The sequence below is a fragment of the Lemur catta genome, chromosome 5 (genome assembly GCF_020740605.2).
Source record: "Lemur catta isolate mLemCat1 chromosome 5, mLemCat1.pri, whole genome shotgun sequence".
Classification (NCBI taxonomy): domain Eukaryota; kingdom Metazoa; phylum Chordata; class Mammalia; order Primates; family Lemuridae; genus Lemur; species Lemur catta.
In genome coordinates, this window is record NC_059132.1 from 62,628,991 (window position 1) to 62,650,863 (window position 21,873).

The 21,873-nt window shown below is 39.3% G+C and overlaps 1 protein-coding gene across 6 annotated transcripts in view; it reads left to right on the plus strand.

Annotated features, from left to right (window-relative positions):
* CARMIL1 (capping protein regulator and myosin 1 linker 1) overlaps positions 1-21,873 on the plus strand; it is a 302,767-nt gene that overhangs the window by 110,320 nt on the left and 170,574 nt on the right. For 5 of the 6 annotated variants that reach the window (XR_006735315.1, XM_045551918.1, XM_045551919.1 and 2 more), the window contains exons 3-5: positions 10,692-10,742; positions 13,774-13,833; positions 21,696-21,817. Coding sequence is in view for 5 of the 6 variants with exons in the window: in XM_045551918.1 (XP_045407874.1) it covers positions 10,692-10,742; positions 13,774-13,833; positions 21,696-21,817 (233 nt within the window). In the remaining variant the exon portion in view is untranslated. Of the gene's footprint in view, positions 1-10,691; positions 10,743-12,084; positions 12,108-13,773; positions 13,834-21,695; positions 21,818-21,873 lie in introns of those variants that run through there. The other variant, XM_045551922.1, reaches the window with a different exon arrangement.

Below are 21,873 nucleotides of genomic sequence, written 5' to 3' on the forward strand. Positions count from 1 at the left end.
TTGGATGCCACATTGTCCCCTGATGAAGAAAGTGGGTGGGTGTATATTGAGAGCTTTTGAGCCAGGCATTAGCATCGCCTGTGAATGAAGTTCAGTGTGTCTAGGAGAGTGCTAGTCGTAGTGCTAGGCTTTTTACACATTATCTCATTTAATCCTCACAACTGTCCTACGGAGTCTAATTATACCCATTTTACAGGTAAGAAAAATAAGAGGTTAGGTAGTTGATGAGTGGGGGAGGTGGCAAGTGAATTTAGATTGGTCTGGGTTCAAAGCCCATCTTCCTTTATATCAGGTTTCACCGTATCACCACATAGAATGGAAATTTGCTTCTAATTCTTAGGTAGGTTATAGTTACGATGGGTTTAAGCTTCCCCTTGCACCCACTTAGGCCACATGCTGGAGATGATGTGTTGTGAACAAGGCTGAGATCAGGAGATCAGAGTTCTGGGCTTGGCTCTCTTTCTAATAACAAGTGTACATGCGTCTCTGTAGGTCTCAGTTTTTTATCCCGATAGATCACTTTCAGAGCTATATTCTATAAGTACAAGGACAATTATAATGCCTTCTTTTATGTTATTAATAGTACCTACGGTGGCTCAGCACTTGATAGGTTATCTGTATTTCTTATACTAGGATACATATTGTCTCCAACTTAGAAATGAGGAAACTGCAGCTTGGAGATTTAAAGTAATCTAATACCCCATAAACTCACAAAATGGCAAAGCTATAATAGGATTTCTCCTGAAGTTTGTCTTGATTCTAAAGCTCATGTTCTTGCCATCTGACCACACTACCTCAGCCTCACCACAGCCTCACAGTGGATTATGCTTACAGGAGTCTATGGTGCCACGGGCCAGTATTTATCAAACTTTCAAAACCCTGTACCCAGAGTGAACAGTACATTTTATATTGATACTGAGAAGTGCATGCACACGCACTTGCAAGGCAAGCACCGTATATATAGTGATATCACTCAAGCACATTTCATGAAACAACGCTTACATTTTCTGTTTGCAATGCCTTGGCTTTCTTTTCTACTTCAGTTCATTTTATTTTATTAATATGCTCATTAAACTCTATTGAGTTGGTTTAACCACCACCCACCAATGGGTTGTAGCCCTTAGTTTGAAAAGCACTGCTATAAATAATGTCCACACCTGGCTTTCTTGATATAATCACTCCAAGTCTTCTATTCTCCTTCTCTCCTTATTTTTTATCACTGAATTTTATGAAGACTCTCTCTCTCTCTCTCTCTGATTATTTATTTAATGGCATTAAATCTAAGCCAAGCCCCTTGCTGTGCACAACCGCATTTCTGCAAAGTGGGAGGCTATTTCATATCTTTGCTCTGAGAGAAGGAAAGAAAATGTGTGTTTTTTTCATTTGATGAAAATACTAATGTGACAAAAGGAGAGGAAAATGGAAGTGTCATTTTTGCCTCCTTGGCTTGAGAAGATGAAGACATAAGGCCAGGAAACATGGGCAAGTTGAAATGATGTAGGTTGGTGAGGGACTGCAGCTATAGACTTACAGTAAACAACAAGTGACACTTATTTCTTGTTCCAACTCTGCCATTTAGCTGGTGGTTAGCTATTATTATTATACTTGTCCAAGGATATACATTTATTGGACTCCTTCATGTGCCAGGTGTGGCTGAGTATTTTGCATATGTTATCTCAGTAGGTGATATTCTTGTCTCCATGTTTTTACAGGTGAGGAGACTTGAGCCATAGGAGGCTACGGTCACCTACCCAAGGTCACACGCCTAGTAGTGAGTGGTCTAGTGGGAATTCAAAGCCAGCCTCTCTGCCCCAGGAGCCAGTGCTCATTGTCTCTAAGCCATAGCTCTCACTGGTGTCTTCTTTTGAGTAATTCTATGTGGTCTTTTTAAAAAAAAATTTTTAATTAATTTTTTAAGGTGAGGGGAGTGAGGAAGGGGGTTCAATTTATCAACTTCCTTTTTTGGGGGGGAGGCAAGTCTCACTCTGTTGCCCTGGGTAGAGTACAGTGGTGTCATCGTAGCTCATTGCTACCTCACACTCCTGGGCTTAAGTGATCCTCTTGCCTCAGCCTCCTGAGTAGCTTAGACTACAGGTGTGCACCACCATGCCAGACTAAGTTTTCTGTTTTTAATAGAGGCAGGTCTCGCTCTTGCTCAGGCTGGTCTTGAACTCCTGACCTCAAGTGATCCTCCCTCCTCGGCCTCCCAGAGTGCTAGAATTATAGATGTGAGCCACCGTGCCCGGCCTCTGTGTATTTTTTATTGGGTGCCAGGACCAGGACAGGGGACTTGTGCCCCTTAGGTCTGGGATCTTAAAGAGAAGTCATGCTGAGGTAAAAAGTGATTGGAGTCAATTCGTTGCACAGGGCAGCCAGAAGGAACTCTTCTCTAGTTCCTGCTTCTCCCATCTGTGCAGTTGGTGTGGTTTTTGTCTCTGTTGAGCTCTGATTGATTGTTCTTTTGATAATGAGAACTACTCCATTTCCTTTAAATAAATTTATTTTTGCTTAAAATTCCATTACTGGAAATAAAGAAGGAGCCCTAATAGAGGCAAAGGAATGATTTAGTCTTTCCTAGTCTGCTTCCTCACCGTAAAATAAAGGAAAAAGACACACCCATCCCCAGATTCCTCTTATCTCCATGATTTTTGTCTAGAATTGGGTTCTAGTGATTCTCTCATGGACGTGTTCAAAACGAGGCAGGCTGGCCTTGTGTTGGGGAAGCAGAAGTTTTGATACTTAATTGGGTTAATATGAGCTTTATAGTCATGTTGTATTTTTTCTGTACTCCTTGCATAACTGTGACTCTATCGTTTGTGAATTTATTTAAAACCTAAATACGGCAGTGATGACTAGACAAGGTCTCTTCCCATGCATGCCCATGCAGACCTGGGAGGCCCCTGCTCACTGCTCACCGAGTGCTGACAGGCCTGGGCAGGAACTCTGCCACACGTGAGTACCTTAGCAGGAAACCTTTCTGGACCATGCAGGACTGGAGCTAAGTGACTTTTCCTCCCCCTTAGCCTAAGAGGTGACCCGATCCTAAGAATTATGGTCGTGCCACCACTTAAAGAAGGCATAGTCATGTTTGTGTGTTGCTGCTAAAACGCTGTCATTAAAAATGGTGTATCATTACTCTGCCTTTAAAATAGATTATTCTAAAAGAATCATTGTGGCAGATTCCAGAATTTTTTGTCAGCTAGTGCTTTGAAAAGAGGATCTGAGATGTAGTGGCCCCTGTGTTCACCTGTGGGGAATATATTAGATATGTTTGTTTCTTTCATGCTTTGAAAACACCTTACACCTTGAAATAGTGGCACTGTGGAAAGAATGAAGTGATCACCGTGTCTGACAAGCTGTATGTAAACATTCCATTTCTGCGTAACGTGAAAAGAAATGTATTAGGTGAAAAGAAATGGATTTGCACAGGTGTTAGAGTATAAAGACTTCCCCTGAAACTAGACATCAGAATAGAAAACCAAAATTAGAGGCTTCTTGCTCCTCTTCTGAGAGAGCATCTGTCGTTCCAAGGAGCAGGGTCCCCAGGAGGAATTAATTCCTCTGAGCAAATATTTACTGCGGACTTGTCATTCCTAGAAGTCCACACAAACCAAAGAGCGGGGGTGGGGAGGAGTCTTAGAACTGGGAGAATCCCAGGGAGAGCCTAAGTCATGGACCCAGACTGCAGGAAGGTAACCTCTCTTCTTAGTTTAATACCATTATGCACGTATTTTAATTTTATTATAATGTTGAAACATAAGTAAATAATAATGACAGATACCAGGTAGGACCTCCCTTGTGTGAGCACTCTTCTGAGCACTGTAGGTATATTGATTGGCTCATTTAACTCTCACAGCTCCGTGAAGTGTGGGTACTATTATTTCTCTTAATTTAAAGAGGAGGAAACCGAGGCACAGAAAAGATTCAGTAGTTTGCTCTGTGTCTCATAGATACTAAATAATGATGCTTGGGTTCAAACCCAGGCAGGCTAACCCCACAGTTTGTCCCCTAAATCACTAGACCAGGGGTTGGCAACCTGTTTTGTAAATATTTTGGGCTTTGTGAGCCATGAAATCTCTGTTGTGTGAAAGCAGCCAGAGACAATACATTATACAGATGGGTGTGGCTGTGTCCCAATAAAACTTTATTTACAAAATTGCTTGCAGGGAGGGTGCTGCCTCTGGCCCACGGGCTGTAACTTGCAGCTAGACTGTACTGCCTCCTCGGGGCACACTCATTAATGACAGTATGTCCTACAGCTGCCTGTGAAGTATGATGCTCCAATTTTAAAAACAATTTGGGGCCAGGAATTGCACTAAAATGCTGTGTTTTTTGGTGTTCCTAGTGCGTGAAGTGTCCTGCATTGTCCAGAGAGAATGGTGGCCATCATAGCTGTGTTGGTGTTAGGAGGCTTAGAGCCAGGAGAGAGGTTTTATTCCCTGACCTTACCTTAAGTCCCTTAGCATTTGTCACTTCTAACTCTCCACATGGTGATAAGGCACCTCTCTCCCTCACCTAGGTTTGCTTCTTGGATGAATGAGGTCTTACTGGTAATGCACTTGGAGCTGGGAGTTTGGAAAAGGGGAAAAGCATTAAATGACATTCATCATTTAGTTGCTTGCAAATGAGAGAACACTTTGGGGTGTAAGGCCATTTGTTGAATGTTTGGCACAGAGAGCCCAATTTTAAAAGAAAGGCATGAGAAAATGTGGATTTAGAGGGCATGAGTTCATGGGTTGCCTGCACAGCAGTAGGCTTTAGACAATGGAGTTACTTCAGATGGTGAAACAGGTATTTATTTCAGTTTTTAATAAGTGTGCAATAAGATGCTTCCATAGCCAACATCATTATACATCACCTCCATAGGAAAATTTAGGCTTCTGTGCTAAACTGTGAGTCTCAACAGGAAGGACAATTTTTATAAATGTTTCCAAGTGCAATTTTGAAGTTAAAAGTTGAACCAAGAAGCCTCAGAGGAAACTGGGCTGCTGCTTGCATTTCAATGAAAGGGAGAGGAAATTCATTATAGAGGTTCAAAATGTGGTTTGCATGCTAAGGCCTTAGTGGAAGAATGGGCCTTCCCGGGGGAGGTGGCAGGGAAGTTACGGCTTGCCCTTTGTGGTTAAGGTTCTTTGGCTCAGCACATATTCTCCCTCTGATGCCCCCTAATTTTTTTTTTAACTTTGCAAGAAAATTCTCCTTCAAGGTCAAAGATGTGTATGGGGAAAATTTCAGCCTAGGAGAAGTCTCAATATCCTTGTGGTTTTTGTTGTTTGTTTTGTCCTGTTGACAAAAACAGTTATTTAAAAATCCAGTAGATATAACTGCTTAATCTTACTTTGGGAATCTAAATCTACGAGACTATTACTTAAGTTATAATAAGAGCTGATATTTAGCAAAGACATGCGAGATGCCGGACCTGGGCTTTATCTGCATTTGTGTTTTACTTAGTCTTCATGGCAGTAACAGACCTGCAAAGAAATACTCTTGTTTGAGCACCTCTTGTATGAGCCACCTCAATTTGCTCAATTGCAGCTGTTACCTCTAAATCTCTAGAGGTTAACTCACTTTATCAGGTTTATGCAGATAGACAGTGGCACAGCCAGAATTTGAATCTAAGTCTGATTGCAAAATTCAAGCCAGTAAATTGGTAACAGTCCTGATTTCCTGGGATGCAGGATTGTCAGCACTAAAACGTTTCCTGTCTTGAGTGAACGGGAAGAATTGGTCACCCTATAGTTAAGAGGCTTCCTATCTCAAGCACTGAGGAAGTACTCACTATCAAGAAACATTATTTCTGGTAAATCAGAGAGGACTTTTTCTGTGCAATTCTCTCCCCATCCTGCCAGAAGCCATGTGTTGTAAGTCCTCTGAGACTATAAATAAATCTCAGGGCAGTTTTGGAGGCAAAGAGGCAACCTGGGAGACTGAGTTCAGTGGGATTCCCAGTATGAATGTAGCCCCATTTATTGGCTCACTTTTTGTTGATAAGGCAAGAGGTACAATTCTGCTTGGAACAGTAGCATTTATAGTTTTCACTATTGATTCACTATTGTGATTACAAATGAGCAGTCTTAGCAAAGGCTGGGTCCACTTTGGAAGATTTCCCCCATTCTCTCCCATCCCCTTGTTTCTGGGGCCCCTAGCTGACCACCAGAAATGGGGACCACCCAGCAGAAAGCTTTTGTAGCTTATTGGTCTTCCTTCAAAGCCTGGGCTCCCTCACAGATACGTCTTTTTTAAAACAAATTATTTTGGCCTGTGTCCAACTTCTGAAGGACACTCTGTTCTTATGCCACCTTTAAGATATTTCTTAAAAAAGGGAGTTGACACATAGGGCCACAGACTGTGAACTCTATTATCTCTGGGGTAAAGGCAGAAATGACCATTAGAACCTCATATATCTATATAATAAGATCAAAAAGTTGATCTTTAATCAAAAAGTGAATCCATATGAACACTGTTAAAACCTTCTTTTGTTTTAAATGCACTGACCTCATTTAATGCTCTGTCTAGAAATCCCCTATGGTGACCATTCTGGAAAGGGCAGGTCAAGGGAAGACAAACAGGTCATCCGATCCTCCTGGCTGGCTGTGGGAGAGTTAGTCCCCAAAGTGCAACAACTGTCAAAGGGTGGAATGGCCAGCCCGTGCCGTGTGCTAGTGACGGCTGCTGTATTTCAGTTGTTAGGGTGCATATTCTGAGATTAGACTTTAAGACTTATTAATTAGACTCACACAAGGGACCTTGTAATCACTTACTTACCAATGTGCTTATTGTGTAATGTTGTCAAAAACTGTTTCATCATTTGTAGTTTATTTTTTTGTGGCGGTTTCTCTGTGACTGTGTTACAAATGAAATACTCTTCCAGAATGCAGTATTTCTTCTGTGATTGGTGTCTGTTGTTTTGCAAAAGGCATAAATGAAAGAACAAGCTCTCAAGTGATTCCTTTAGAGAAAGGACTGAGAATGGAGGACAGAATGAAGACGGGGGGAGGGTCCCAAGGGAGGGAAGAGAGATGGTACAAGATGGGGTGGGGATGATTAGGACGGACATCAGCTGCAACAGCACAGAGAGGGGTCATAGGGAAGGATGGGGAGCCAGCGAGGAGAGACACAGGTAGATTGAGAGGTATGTGTGTAGAATCACATAGACAGGTACAGAATAGAGACAATAGAGATAGAGCATGCAGGCGAGAGAGCGTGTGCACATGTGCACAGTACTAGGGGATTGGTCCTTTTTCTTATGATGTCCAAACATTTCTCATTCTGATGATCCTTTTTCCTATTTCCTTCTTTCTGGTGTTAAAGTTCTGTGACTTGTCTACATTGCCATAGGTGCAAACTATCGAGGAATCTGGTTCTTGGAGTGGTGAAATTGGAGAGCCAGGATAAGTAGTTAGGAGCACTGTCTCTGGAGCCACGGGTTTGAATACCAGTTTGTCACCTACTTACTGAGTGACCTGCACGAGTTACTCTATGTGCCTCCGTTTCTGCATCTTAAAATGGGGGTAATAGTAGTGTTTCCGTCATGGGGTGCTGTGGAGATTAAATGAGATAAGGTATGCAAACCTGTTAGAACAGTGTATCTAACAGGTATTGGCTGTTATCACTGCTATACTTGTAAAGGATTGTGGATTCCTTTGAAGGAATGTTTGCAGAGCTAAATAAATTTTTATGAATACTGAAAAGGCTACAAGTTTCTGTCTGGGGCTTTTGGTCTCAAACCTGAGAGACCTTTTGGTCTCTAATCTGGGGTGAGAGTGAAGAGATAATAGGTTGGGAGTAAGGAGTTGCAGCTTTTAGTTCCAGCTGTGCCATGAACTAGCTGTGAGATGATGAGTTTCTCTGGACCTGCTCTCACAGCATAAACTTAAGGGTTTAAAAACCCTGTGTATGACCATAATTGGGATGTTTCTGGATGTGACTTTTATGATTTGCCTAATATTTTACCTCTATGCAGAGGTTTTGTGGACTTAGAGTCTTGCAAAGATCAGGGATTGATCATACAGTTCCCCGGAACAGATGAATGTGCGTGCTGTTTTGTAAATAATAGAGGGAGAAATGGTGAGAATGGGGGTCCAGCGTCCTGTGGCTGTGCTTGTGAGCATGGCTGTCAGCATTATCATCCTCTTTTCTGTTCCACTATGGGGGGATCAGCATTTGAAAGAGGGATCATATCCTGGGGCTGAAGTGAGATTAGAGACTCTAGGTGTGCTATGGAGCTTGGTTCAGGGAAGGTGAATATTTCATCCTTTAACATGAGTTCTGATCTCATAACCTGCTCCCCAGACCTAGGCAAATGGCAACGCAGGCTAAGCCTGTCTCTGGTGCCCTTTGATCTTCCTTTCCAAATTCCTCTTTCTTACTGTCATACCTCTTCTATCTGACATTTATTACTGAACCTTGCAACCAAATTACCTCTCGCCCTTTCCTAAAAGGCTTCCAAACTCTTAATTCCCTGAGTACTGCTTTGTTAGCCAAGGATTGACTAGTGCAGATGATGGGAGAGTTTAACTCTTTAGGGCATACTTGGGATTTAAAAAGAGAATTTTTAAAAAACTGTTGGAATATTAAGAAATGTACCCCTTGGAGCTGGGAGCTTTATGGGTCTCTCCCGGTCACAGGCTGCCCTCTCCTATCCCTTCCTACCCCCACCCTAACTGACCTGCCAGGGGCTAAAGCACAAGGAGGCAGGATTGGGTAGTAACATGTAAATATAGACTGGTGATTAGGAACATAGGTTTTGGTGAATAGACAAAGCTATGTGTGAATTCTGTTTCTGTCCTAATTGTGACCTTGAAGTGAGTTACATTACTGGGTCTTGGTTTGCTAATCTGCTAATATGGTTGTCGTGAGAATTAAATGGGTCAGTGTATTAAAAGATGTTCCCCATTCGTGGCACATGGGGGAATGCTTGATAAACGGTAGCTGCTACTCAGGGACAGCTTCATGGCATGCAACCTGTCCCATTGCACAGGACACTGTGCTCAGAAGTGCCTTGCACTTTAGGTTAATGCCTTGTTGTCACTATCTTGAAATTCTTAATAATTTCTGAACGATGACCCTGCAAGTTATGTAGCCAGTCCTGCTATTACTGGGCTACACTTGACCTCCACTTACTTATCTGGCCACACTTTGTATACTTCCCTCTCCTTTCTGCTGCCTTTTGCTTTGTCTCATTCCCTTGCCTCCAGGGACTTAGTTTAAAATGACAGCAACAACAACAACAACAAAAACAAGATTCCTTAGGGAAAAGCTGTGATTTGGTTCATAGCATATGGAATATTCAAACACAGATATCATCTGTTGTCTATACTTGTAGAAGTCATTTATTAACGGGTTTGCAGAGCATGTCAACTCTAAAATCAAGTAGTGACAATGACATCAGGTAAAAGTGGATCCTGTGCAGAGTGAAAGGTCTTGAAATGGGCCGAGCCTCTTTCTGCTGCCCTCCTCAGACCCTCCCAGCCAGTGTTGGGTTACTTCTCTTAGTCACCTGTCTCATCAGTAGTCCTGGCTTGAGTTCTCCCCGACAGCGGTGACCTATGATTATTTGAAGAAGGGTTTTATGGAAGATACACTGTTTGTGTGAGGGGTTGGGAGCCTGCGAGAGAGGCACGCAGCAGGCCACGGAGACACACTCATGGATGCCCCACCTGCGCTCAGCTTCGCAGTTCGGCCTATGGGTTGAGTGTGGGTAAAGCTGTGCAACCTTGGATAAGTCCTTTACCAACTTGGGGACCCAGTGTTCTTGACTTGTCATTTCTAAAATTTTGTTCAAATCTAGCATTCTTAGACTAGCACAAAAGCATCACTTGCTAAATATGGATTTAGTGACAAGGAAGTTCTCTGGAAAATGAAAAAAGGCAATTCTCCCATCAGGACTTGAGAAGCCTCAGAGTCTTTCTTGATCTCAAAGGCTCACGAGGCCTGTCTGAACCTCAGAGTTGCAGAAAGGATGTTTAGACAGTGAGGCTTGTGGACGTGGGATCCCTGTTGAAAATTTGAACTCCTAGTTCAGCCCTTTTGTATTCGTGAAGGTCCCATAGGCAAGAGGGGCCTATGGGCATATGGGGGCCTATGGGCCATATATATGTTCTTAGCTGAGTATCAGAAAGGAAACTTCCATAAATGTTCTGAGATGGAGAGAGGCACAATTGAGAAGCAAAGTTGGGGATGATTTTTTGGAAGCTTAACCTGATTTTGCTGCCTATATAGTATGTAAAAGTTATCAGCTAGAGTCCAGAGAATGGAAGGCAAAAAGGCAAATGTGGGTGGTAGTTGTAACTTAGGAATTGTGAATGAGTACTTGGCCTTTTCATTAAGTTTCTTGTTGATATAGTGGGGCTTGTGACTATTTATAAGATATCTGTATTTTAATATCACAGAGACCTGTCTTGCTTACTCAACCAAAATCTGTTGGTCCTTTGGACTGTGAACTGAATTCTCATCTTGACATTGTACACGTGACTTGTTCAATATGGACCTTGATATGGAGACTCTTAAATTAAAAAGAATTCTATAGGGCCAAGAAGCCGTTTTGGGTCACTTAATTATTCTTACTTAACAGGAGCCAAGCCATGTACCCCTTTGAGGCTTTGGTGTCATTAAAGTCTGGTGGATAATGCCAAAGCCCATCAGGCTCACTCGTTGGAGCTTGTACTGATGCTGCTGCTCCTGTCTTGCAGGTGCTTACATCATGCCGAGCCTTCCTTGTGACAGCGCGAATCCCCACCAAGGTAAGCATGGATGAGCTTCCGCCTTCTCTCTCTCTCTCTCTCTCTCTCTCTCTCTCTCTCTCTCTCTCTCTCTCCCTCTCTCTCTCTCTCTCTCTCTCTCACACACACACACACACACACTCCACATTCGTGTGCACACCCATATGCATGACTCTCACATGCGCGCACGCACGCTTACCTGCACTCCAGCACAACACACACTCACACCTCACTTACATACTTATGATTTAGCCTAATGTGTTCAGACTTCTCTTAGCACACTCTATGTTTTCCTTCCTTCTCCCCAGACAGCACTTAACATTCGTGATGACAGACATTTTTTTACTCTTTTGCTCCCTCTCATTGTATAAAGACATCCCAAGAAAAGTGGTGAAGCATTTTGTGCTCTTAAGTCCCCGAGGCTCCATGTCCTAGTTGTTTTTCTTCCACAACTGGGGCTTAGTTTCCACTTTCTTCAAGTCTACTTCTTCTTCCTTCAGTCCAATACTGGCAGATTTTTTTCTAAGGCTGTAGATATGTGGGAAATAACCTTCATAACTTTAAAGGTTACACTACCTCTCATGTAACCACATTAGCTGTTCTCCATGTACTTTGGTATTGCTTATAAAAAATAACATGGCACCATTCTGTTCTTTAAAAGATCTATGTAACATTTTTTATGAGATACCCTTTATTGCATGGTGCAAATTAAAAATTGAACTGGTAGCTAATGAATTAGGCATAGTAATGGCTTCTTTTGTTTATGGTAACTAAATCATTTTTATAGGACGAAGACTGACTGAATGGTAACAGGAAATTCGGATTTTTTCCTGCTAAAAAGATGATGATAACTAAAATTTATTAAGTGCTGTTTAAGTAAATAATTTAATCTTTAAAAGAATCTCATGAGAACCATTGGTCCTGTTATTATTCTCATTTTATAGATAGGAAAACTGAGGCACAGGGAGGTTTAGTAACTTACCCAAGGTCAGACACATAGGTGATAGATGATTCTAATCAAAGGAATTTGGCTGCAAAGCCTCTGCTTAACTATACTCTTATACTCTTATTACTCGAATTTAATGACTTATGTACTTAGTGTATTTTTTTTTTTTTTTTTTTTTTTTAGAGACAGGGTCTTATTCTGTCACCCAGGCTGGGTATAGTGGCACAATCACAGCTCACTGCAGCCTCAAACTCCTGGGCTCAAGCGATCCTCCCACCTTAGCCACCTGGGTAGGTAGGACTGCAGGCACGTGCCACAGCCCCGGCTAATGTTTTAAATTTTTTGTAAAGGTGGAGTCTTGCCGTGTTCCCCAGCCTGGTCTCAACTTTTGATCTCCAGTGATCTTCCCACCCTGGCCTCCCAAAGTCCTGCGATTACAGGTGTGAGCCACTGAGCCCGGCCCTTAAGTGTATTTTAAGTACATTATCTCATTTAATTCTCACAGTAACTTTGTAAGATGAAAAATTGACTTGTCTAAAGATTCACAAGCAATGAATAGGAGAAAGAAGAATTGGACTGACCATGTCCTACTTTTTTCTACTTTTCACTGAGCTGACCTGCCTCCCCTGCCCACATACTCAGGAAGATGAGCCTATTGTACTATGATGTTTGGGCTGCAGTGTTATTTGCTCATTTTCTTGGTACTTTTTTGTTTCTTAAAATTTAACATTTAGCCACTGTTCTGTGAATTTCTACTTATGTGCCAAATAGAATGTTATAATGTTACAGGTACAAATAGGATTTACAACCTAACGATTTTCACGATTTTCACTGAACTTTGGCAAAACACCAACCCACCATTTGCTAGTGATAGGCTTAAGGTACTTGATGCTTTTTTTCCTTCTGATCATACAAATTGTTAGCTTTTATAAAGTTTCTCCAAAGAAGAAGGCTTTTGGTCTCAGCCCCTTTTGATAATATAAAGTGAGTCTGTATGTTTATAATGTTATAAATAAAATCAATTATTATGTCAGTGAAGCTTTTCAGGGGTTTTCTGCTCTAAGATTTATCGTGCCAGTGTATCATGGTACAAAATACCACCAGAGAGCAGAACTGAATCCCTTGTGGATTTGGTTCTGGGTGGTTCTTTTATCATTACATTTCTAGGTTTAATGTGAGAGGGTAAAATAAAAATAAATTGGTCCACCTGAGTCCCCATTGTCTGTAGCCCATGCCCTGCGACTGTGTGCTGTAACAGGATGAAGGACCATGTGCTGCAACAAAACTGGGAGAAAGATTTGTGACTATTGCCAAGGAAAAATAGGCAAAGAGTGAGAGACTGGAGATATGAATAGTCTGAAGAAAAAGAACTGCTGATTAGAGGAAAACAGAAGAAGGGACACTTATTAAAATAGAAAGGAAATAAATCATTATTTACACACATGCAGGGAGAGAGAGAGAAAGAGAGGATTTTATTTAACTATATGTGTTTCATTTAAGCACAATTTAAAATTCCTAAATACTTTTTGTGTGAATATGGATTTATTTGGATAGATATGGATTTTGTTTAGATAAATGGATTTATTTCTCTAAATCCATTGAAAATATTAATTTTTATGGAAGATGATAAAAGGAAGGATGACTGCCAAGTGGTCAGAGTGTAACACGCAGAGGTAAAAGTTTAGAGAGAAGGGAAAAGCAACAATGACTTTATCCTAATGTGAGTTTCTGAAGCAAAATTTTGAAGTGAAAAAGGGAAAAATGTATATTTAGAGAGTTCCTTTCATACATTCATTTCTCAGTGAATAAATAGTGGAGAAGTGCAAAAACTTGCCTTGGATTTGTCCCTGGATGAAATTCAAAAAGTTGAACATGCAGCTTCCGTTCAGTCCCTTAGTAAAGTGAATAATACTTTTTCTAAAATATGATCAATTTATGGTTCTATCTTATTGAATGAACAGAGATATTAAAACCAGCCTGCCTTCAGAGGATACCCAATACCTTATTTGCTCTCGGGCTTTTTCTAATTATAGCGTTTTTACCTTTAATTATATGTTTTAAAACCCTCATTACAAGTCTGTCTTTCCCCTTTTCCCCTCATCGCAGCTGGAGTTAACCTTCAGCTATTTGGAGATTCACGGTGTCATCTGCAGCAAGCCAGCTCAGGTGAGTATGAGCGATAGGGAGCTGTCACTGCAAGGTTATGGTCTTTGTTGAGTTCCTGATCCCATAGAATGTTTCCTATTTTGGTTTCACTATTGCAAGTTTCTTGAGACAATGTGAATAAATAAGATTAGGGAAGATGGAGTTTTCAGCATGAGAGACTCCAACAGTGGCTTTGTGTGCAGGGGTTGGAAATTTGTTCTGATAAGGAAAACACATTCTCCATAATTCAGTTTGGGAAGAACTAATTAGCTCTGACGGTAGCTGGCGATGTAAACAGGAGAGTACTGTTCCTTAGGGAGTTTGTACAACAAGCTTTAACGGTAAACTTTCATAGCTATTGTACAGTGCTGTCTAAGGTCTTTCTGGGAATATGGTGATAAATGAGTTTTCTGTTATTAAGAAAATATAGATTTCACAAAACAGCTTTCTTAAGCTATAAGTAACTGCAGTTAACTAAAGTATACACGTGTCGACACATGTATACCCATGAAACCATTATCACAATCAAGATACCAAATACCCTCATCGTCTTGCTGTTTCCTCGTACACCTCAGTAAACACTTTCTCCTGCCCTCTTCCCCATCTGCAGTCAGCCTGCAGATACCTGCTTTCTGTTGCTATAGAGTAGTTTGCATTTTTAAAAATTTTATATGAATGGGATCATACAGTGTACTCTTTCCTGTATGTTTTTTTTCAGTCAGTTGAATTATTTGGAGATTGATTTATTTTGTTACATGTCTCAATAGTTCATTCTTTTTATTGCTGAGTAGTGTTACGTTGTATAGCTATATCACAATTTGTTTATCTGTTCACCTGGTATTGGAAATTTAGGTTGCTTTTCATTTTGGCTATGACAAAGTTGCTATGGACATTTATGTACAAATCTTCAACTGGACATATACTTTCATTTCCGATGGGTATACATCTGGGAGTGGAATGACTAAATCATATGATGGGTATGTGTTTAACTTTTTGAGAAAGGGGGCCAAACTGTTTTCCAAAGTGGTTGTACCAATTTACTTGCCATCGGCATCATATGAGAGTTCTAGTTCTACATCCTCCCCAACACTGGGATGGTCAGTCTTTTTAATTTTAGCTATTCTAATAGGTATGTAGTGCTTTTTCATTGTGGTTTTAATTTGCATTTTCCTAATGACATAATATGTTGAGCATCTTTTTATCTGTTTATTTGCCATTGTATATCTTCTTTGGGTAGATGTCAGTTCGAATCTTTTGCCGTTTTGAAAATTGGGTTCTTTGTTTTCTTACTGAGTTTTGAGAGTATTTAAAAAAAATATATTCTTGATACAACACCTTTATATGATATTTTCTCTCAGTCTGGCTTGTCTTTTCATTCTCTTAACAGTGTCTTTCAAAGAGCAGAAATTTTAAATTTTAATGAAGTCCAGTTTGTCAATATTTTCTTTTATGGATCATGGTTTTGGTGTCATATTGGATAAATCTTTGCTTAACTCAAGGTCACAGAATATTCTATATCTTCTAGAAGTTTTATAGCTTTAGGTTATACATTTAGGTTTATGATCCATTTTGAAGTAAGTTTTGTATATAAAGCAATGTATAGATTGAAGATTTTTTTGTTTTGTTTTGGTTTTTTTTTTTTGCATATGTATAATCTATACACTTGTTCCAGCACTATTTGTTTGAAAGCTATTTTTTCCTCACTGAGCTTGTTTTCACCTCTGTTGAAAATCAATTGTCCATGTAAGTGTAAGTCTATTTCTGGACTCTGAATTGGTTCCTTTGGTCTATTTGTTTTTCTTTATGCCACTATCATCTTGTCTTGATTACTGTGGCTTTACAACAAAACTTGAAATCAGGTGGTGTTAGTCCTTCAACTTTGTTCTTCTTTTTCAAAATTTTTTTAGGATTCTAGGTCCTTTGCAATTCCAAATGAGTTTTAGAATCTCCTCAGTTCATACAAAAAAGCCTGCTGAGATTTTGATTAGGACTATGATGACTCTATTGATCAATTTGGAGAGAATTGACATGTTAATAACATGGAGTCTTCTAGCCCAAGAAAACTATGTTTCTCTATTTGTTTAGGTCTTTTAAAATTTCTCTCAGCAGTATTTTGTTGTAGCTTCCAGTGTACAGGTCTTGTATAATCTTTTGTCAGATGTATTCCTAAGTATTTCATATTTTTTTGATGCCACTGTGAATGGTATTGTTTTTTAAATTTCAATTTCCAATTGTTTCTTACAGGTATTAGAAATACAATTGGCCAGGCACGGTGGCTCACGCCTGTAATCTTAGCACTCTGGGAGGCCGAGGCGGGAGGATCATTTGAGCTCAGGAGTTTGAGACCAGCCTGAGCAAGAGCGAGACCCTGTCTCTACTAAAAGTAGAAAGAAATTATATGGACAGCTAAAAATATATATACAAAAAATTAGCCGGGCCTGGTGGCACATGCCTGTAGTCCCAGCTACTCCGGAGGCTGAGGCAGGAGGATTGCTTGAGCCTGGGAGTTTGAGGTTACTGTGAGCTAGGCTGACACCATGGCACTCTAGCCTGGGCAAGAGAGTGAGACTCTGTCTCAAAAAGAAAAAAAAAGAAAAGAAATACAATTGATTTTTGCACATTGATCTTATATCCTGCCACCTTGCTATACTAATGGCTATTAATTCTAGTAGCTTTTTTTAAAAAATATATTCCATTATTTTCTACAGAGATGATGTCATTTGTGAATAGGGATGGATGTCTTCTATTTCTTTTTCTTGCCTTATTGCTGTTGGGGGATACTCCTCTGTGAGTCTCTCGTACTCCTACATGTCTTGCTGGGTGTGCCAAGAATTCAGTGCTGTAACTGCTCCCTACCCAGGCTATTTCTCAGGGTTATACTTGCAGTGAGCAACTTCATGGGATGATGGAATTTTTCTGTTTCTAACAGAGTAGGCTTGCTTACTACTTACCTTGAAAACAGTAGAATGGGATTCCCAAAGCCCAAGGATTTCTTTCCTGTAAGCAGTCTACTGTGTATATAGACATCCTTCTGAATCCCTCCCCATCACCCTGTGAGACTTTGAGGGCGGGGGGAATCTATGCAAACGTGGTGCATAGATTGTTGTGCTGTGAACAGTAAAAGCCTATGTCTGTGACCCAGGTATCTTCTGTCTTCTGCCAGCATCTATGAAAGAGGAATAGGCTCATAATAGGGTAAACTCAAATCTCAGACCTTGACAGTTGCATTGCTACCACCTCCACAACAGTGCTGAATAGATGTGGCAAGAGCAGACGTTCTTGTCTTAATCTTGATTTTTGAGGGAGAGCATTTAAGTGTGATGTTAGCTGTAGAATTTTATAGATGCCCTTTGTCTTGTTGAGGAAATTCCCTTCTATTCCTAGTTTGCTGAGAGTTTTTATCAGTAATTAGTGTTGGATTTTGTCAAATGTTTTTTCTCTTGTCAATTGAGATTATTGTGTGGTTTTCTTGCTTTTTTTTTAAGCTTGTTAAAATGGTGAATTATATTCATTTAATTCTGAATATTCAATCAACCTTTCAAACCTAGGATAAACCCTACTTGGTCATGATGTGTTATGCTTTTTACATGTTGATGGATTCCATGTGTTAAAATTTTGTGAAGAATGTTTTACATCAAAGTTTGTGAAGAGTTACTGGTTTGTAGTTTTGTTTTTAATGATTTTGGCTGGCTTCTGTACTAGAGTAATCATAGATTTATAGAATGAATTGGGAAGCGGTCTCTCTTCTTCAATTTTTTATGTTGAATTGGTTATTAATTCTTCCTTAACTGTTTAGTTGAATTTACCAGTGAATTTATTTGGGCCTTGAGTTTTCTCTTTGGGAAGATTTTTAATTTCAAATTCTATTTCTTTAATACATATAGATCAATTCATGTTTTTCGTCTTGAGTGAGCTTTGCTAGTGTGTGTCTTTTAAGAAATTTGTCCATTTTATGTAAGTTGTTGAATTCATTAATATATATATAAAGTTGTTCATATTATATGCTTATTATCCTTTTAATATCTGTAGAATATCTTTCCTGATATGGATAATTTGGTTATCTCTTTCTCTCTCTTTCCATATCAATCTGGTCAGAGGTTTATCAATTTTATTGATATGCTCAAAGAATCTGCTTTTTATTTTCATTGATTTTCTTTATTGATTTTCTATTTTCTGTGTCATTAATTCTTGCTCTGATCTTATTTCCTTTCCTCTACTTAACTTTTTGTTTTTGCTTTTAAAACTATAAAGGAAGTATGTATGTGTGTGTGTGTGTGTGTGTGTGTGTGTGTGTGTTTATGGAGTTTGTTGGTAATGTTCCTAAAAGAAATTGTCAAAATTGTCACTTTCTGTTGATTGAGATTGCATACAAATCCTCGGAACTTTTCCACAGTTCATCTTAGAGCAATGTTTTATCTTACATGTTTATCATTCTCCTGAGTTTGAAAGGAAAATCATGGCACCATTTGTTTGCCCAAATCACTCATGAGTGATGACATCATGACATACCAGGTCCTTCTTACTGGTCTTAATTCCAGAATGTTTATGATTTGGGGACTGGGATGGGGCAGAAAGGCATTAGTGAAATGTTAATACCAAGTTTATATTCAAAAATATAATTTGACTTTGGTATTTAATTATGAGAAAGTATGTTGATAGGGCAAGACCAATTTTCCCATGTGGCTGCTACTGGTCTTCCCACACTTCGTAGTTCTCCCCTCTTCAATATGCCCATCATCCAGAGGGAATGTATGTAAAGCCGTGTACCTCAGCCCTATGGAGCTGTTCTATCAGTGTAAGTACCAAAATAATAGCTTTACAACAGTACTTCAGTTTAATTTTGTCCCATGGTATGGACCTTGGAGATGAAATTGTAGTGAAACATTGGCATGACTTCCACAAAGGGCCTAGCAATTCAAAGATTGGCAATACCAGCAACCTAGTAGTATTCAAAATTTGGTGTGTTTCAGAATTGCCTGTGGTGCTTTTTAAAAATATAGATACCTTCAGCAGTACCCCTCTCTCTATCACATTACACCTCACTGCACACACACACAGACCCTGCCCCCCACCCCGGACCGTTAGGATTCCATATGTCTGGGGTGGAGATTTGTATTTTTATCAAGTGTGCTATTTGACCCTGTTGTGTTCTGAAGGTTGAGAACCTCAGGTTCCTTGATGTCTCTGGTTTTGGTTTTCTCTTACATAAAATCTTAAGGATGCTAGTGTCTGCTCACAATCTAGCTTTGATTAGGAATTCTTTTCTAATGTTTCCTGTGATCTATTAATTTTTTGTCATTATTTTTATCATTATTTAATTATAGTTTTAAATTCTGATAAAATGCCTGGGACACACCCATTGCATTGTGTGTGAAAGTGAGTGAATGTGTCATTTAGTTAGTGAAATGTGACTTTTACTATTGTGATTTTCCTCTTCCTTGCAAAAATGTGAGAGACGTTAATCTTATTTTACAAGTCTCAATGTGATAGGACTTACTGACACTCGAGTTCTATTGCTTTCATGGTCAGTAAATTGAGGCCAGCAGTTATAGAACAGTTTTATAGTTATGGATTTTGGACCATTTCTTGTACAACTGAACACCTGCTGTGATTTTTTTTTTTTAATTATAGGGTTAATTGTTTCCTGTGTCACAGAGTGATGTTGGTAAACCACCCACGGCTATTTCTGTTATAGGAAAGAAAAACACCTCACACATCTGCTGGCTGGAGTTTAGTAAAAAATGCTACCCTTAAAGTTTAGTCAGAGTTTTCCACCTTAATAAAGGAATTGGGGCGGGATTGGAAATTTGAATCATAAATAAGTTACTATGAGCTTACATCTCTGATTATTATTTTAGATGTGTATCAGAGGTCATGGGTTATGTCCTGCTAAGTGTCTAAGGAAAATGTGTTTAAAACATTCTGTTCCTCCCCAGCTGAAATGGGAGGGAAAAGGATATTTGATAGGGAGTTCTTTTTTCCTCATGGGATGATTTATTGTACTGGTTCCACCTCTATCACTTTGCTGCAGCCTTTATATTATACAAAGGTGGAGACATCATTCCCAAGGCTGTGTGAATGCTTTCACGTGAGGTCGAATTGAAAGCCCCATTTCTTACCCCACCTGTCACCTTTTTTCCTTCCCTGTCATTCTGTTCAATCCTGTGCAATTAAGGATGATTAGGTGTTAAGATTAAGTAGAATTAGAATAAGCTAATTACTAATTACTCACACCCAAACTGTGAACTGAATAGATGCACTAGATGTGAAGAATGTAAAAGTACCCTGTAGTGAAAAATATAATTACCCATGGCGGGAAGGTTGGGGGTGGAATGTAGAACACAGACACAATGGCACACCCAGAGTGTCTGGCTTTTAGAAATATGCAAATGCACAGATATGTGCACATGAAACATATGAGCCTAACTGCACAAAGCGGCTTGAGTCTTACTTAAAACACCTCATGGACTATTGAGATTGGTTAATAAACACTTCCAGGTACAATAATGCTTGCTGTTTTTTTTTTTTTTTTTGAGAGAAATACCTCTTGGGCCAGCTTTTAGAAGACAAATACAATCTTTACCTAGAGAATTTTAAAGGCTTTGATGTTCATTTCTTGAGGAATATGCTGAAAATTAGGATTTTTAATTTTTTTTTTGCACACAACTAATTGGCACAGAAATGGTACTTATTAAATTCTTGTTGACAGATTCCTCTAGGGGAATTTATGAATAAGAAACGTCTTAAAAACTCAGACCACTTCTATCCTTTTCTTTGACCTCATCATTTTGACAAATACCTTGCATTACCTTTCCTTTTAACAGAAATATCTTGAAAGATTTAGATTATTATTATTATTTTCAGTTTGACTAATTTTAGGAAAATCTAAAGGAAAATCTAAAAATTGCTTTCTTAATCCAGTTGGGTAGTTGCACATTATAGGCAATGTTTCCTCATATTTTTATATAAATAAGTAACAATAGGAAGTAAACGTGTGAGGATATTTTGATGCAGTTATAATCTAAAAGGACTGCATTTACATGATTATTTTTGAGATTCAAAATAATGGCTTTTTTAAAAAAGTAGTTAAAGTTGATTCTTTTTATTTGAAGTGTGTCCATGTTTAATCTGTTGTCCCTTTGCAACCTGCCCTCTTTCTGAGGTTGATTTATGCTTATGGGACTAGCTGTGTGACCTCAGTCTCAACATTTTTTTTGGTATATAGTTTGGACATTCCCAGAAGTTAATTATAGGAATGAATCTTTGCCTAGCAGTAAACCTAACACTAAACATTTTATTACCCTGTTACCTTAATATAATTCTTTCTAAGTATCGTTCTTTCTTAGAAAGCTTGAAACTTTTATAAGCATTTGATTTTTCTTTTGCTCCCAGGCAAAAGGCATTAACATTTCACTTAAACATCTCATAAGATTTCTTGTCTTTGAAGTGTGTGTGTTTTTTTTTTAAAGGTAGCTATCAGATTGTCTTCGGGTCCTCACAGAAGGAGATAGTCATACTCACACTGGATAGCAGGAATATGACAACTTTGTAAGATTGTGTCTTAAGACAAAATCTTGGTAAAGAAGTTCTGTTTGAATGTGGGAGTTCAGTCTTTATCACATAGGGGGTCTATTTGAATCTGCCAGCTTGGCCCTTAAAAACATTTGCTTCAGTGCCTGGATGTTTCTGACAACACTTCCACCCTTTACCTAAACTCTTCGAGTATTAAACTAAGAGTATTATTTTACGGAAGTGCTTCTTAAATAGGTGATATAATAATATATTAGTATATACCTGTATGACTATGTAGTTTATAATATTTAAAATTAAAGATGGAAAGAATTGGACTCATTATTAAGAAGTATCCAACCGTGTTCTTGCAGATGGTTGTGGAAACTGAGAAGTGCAGCATCTCCATGAAGATGGCATCGCCCGAGGATGTCATTGACGTGCTGGCTCACATTGGCACCTGCCTGCGGAAGATATTTCCTGGCCTCTCTCCAGTGTGAGTTCCCCTGGGGAAGGGTGAGGAGAGCAAGGAACTTGTTCTTCCTCAAAATG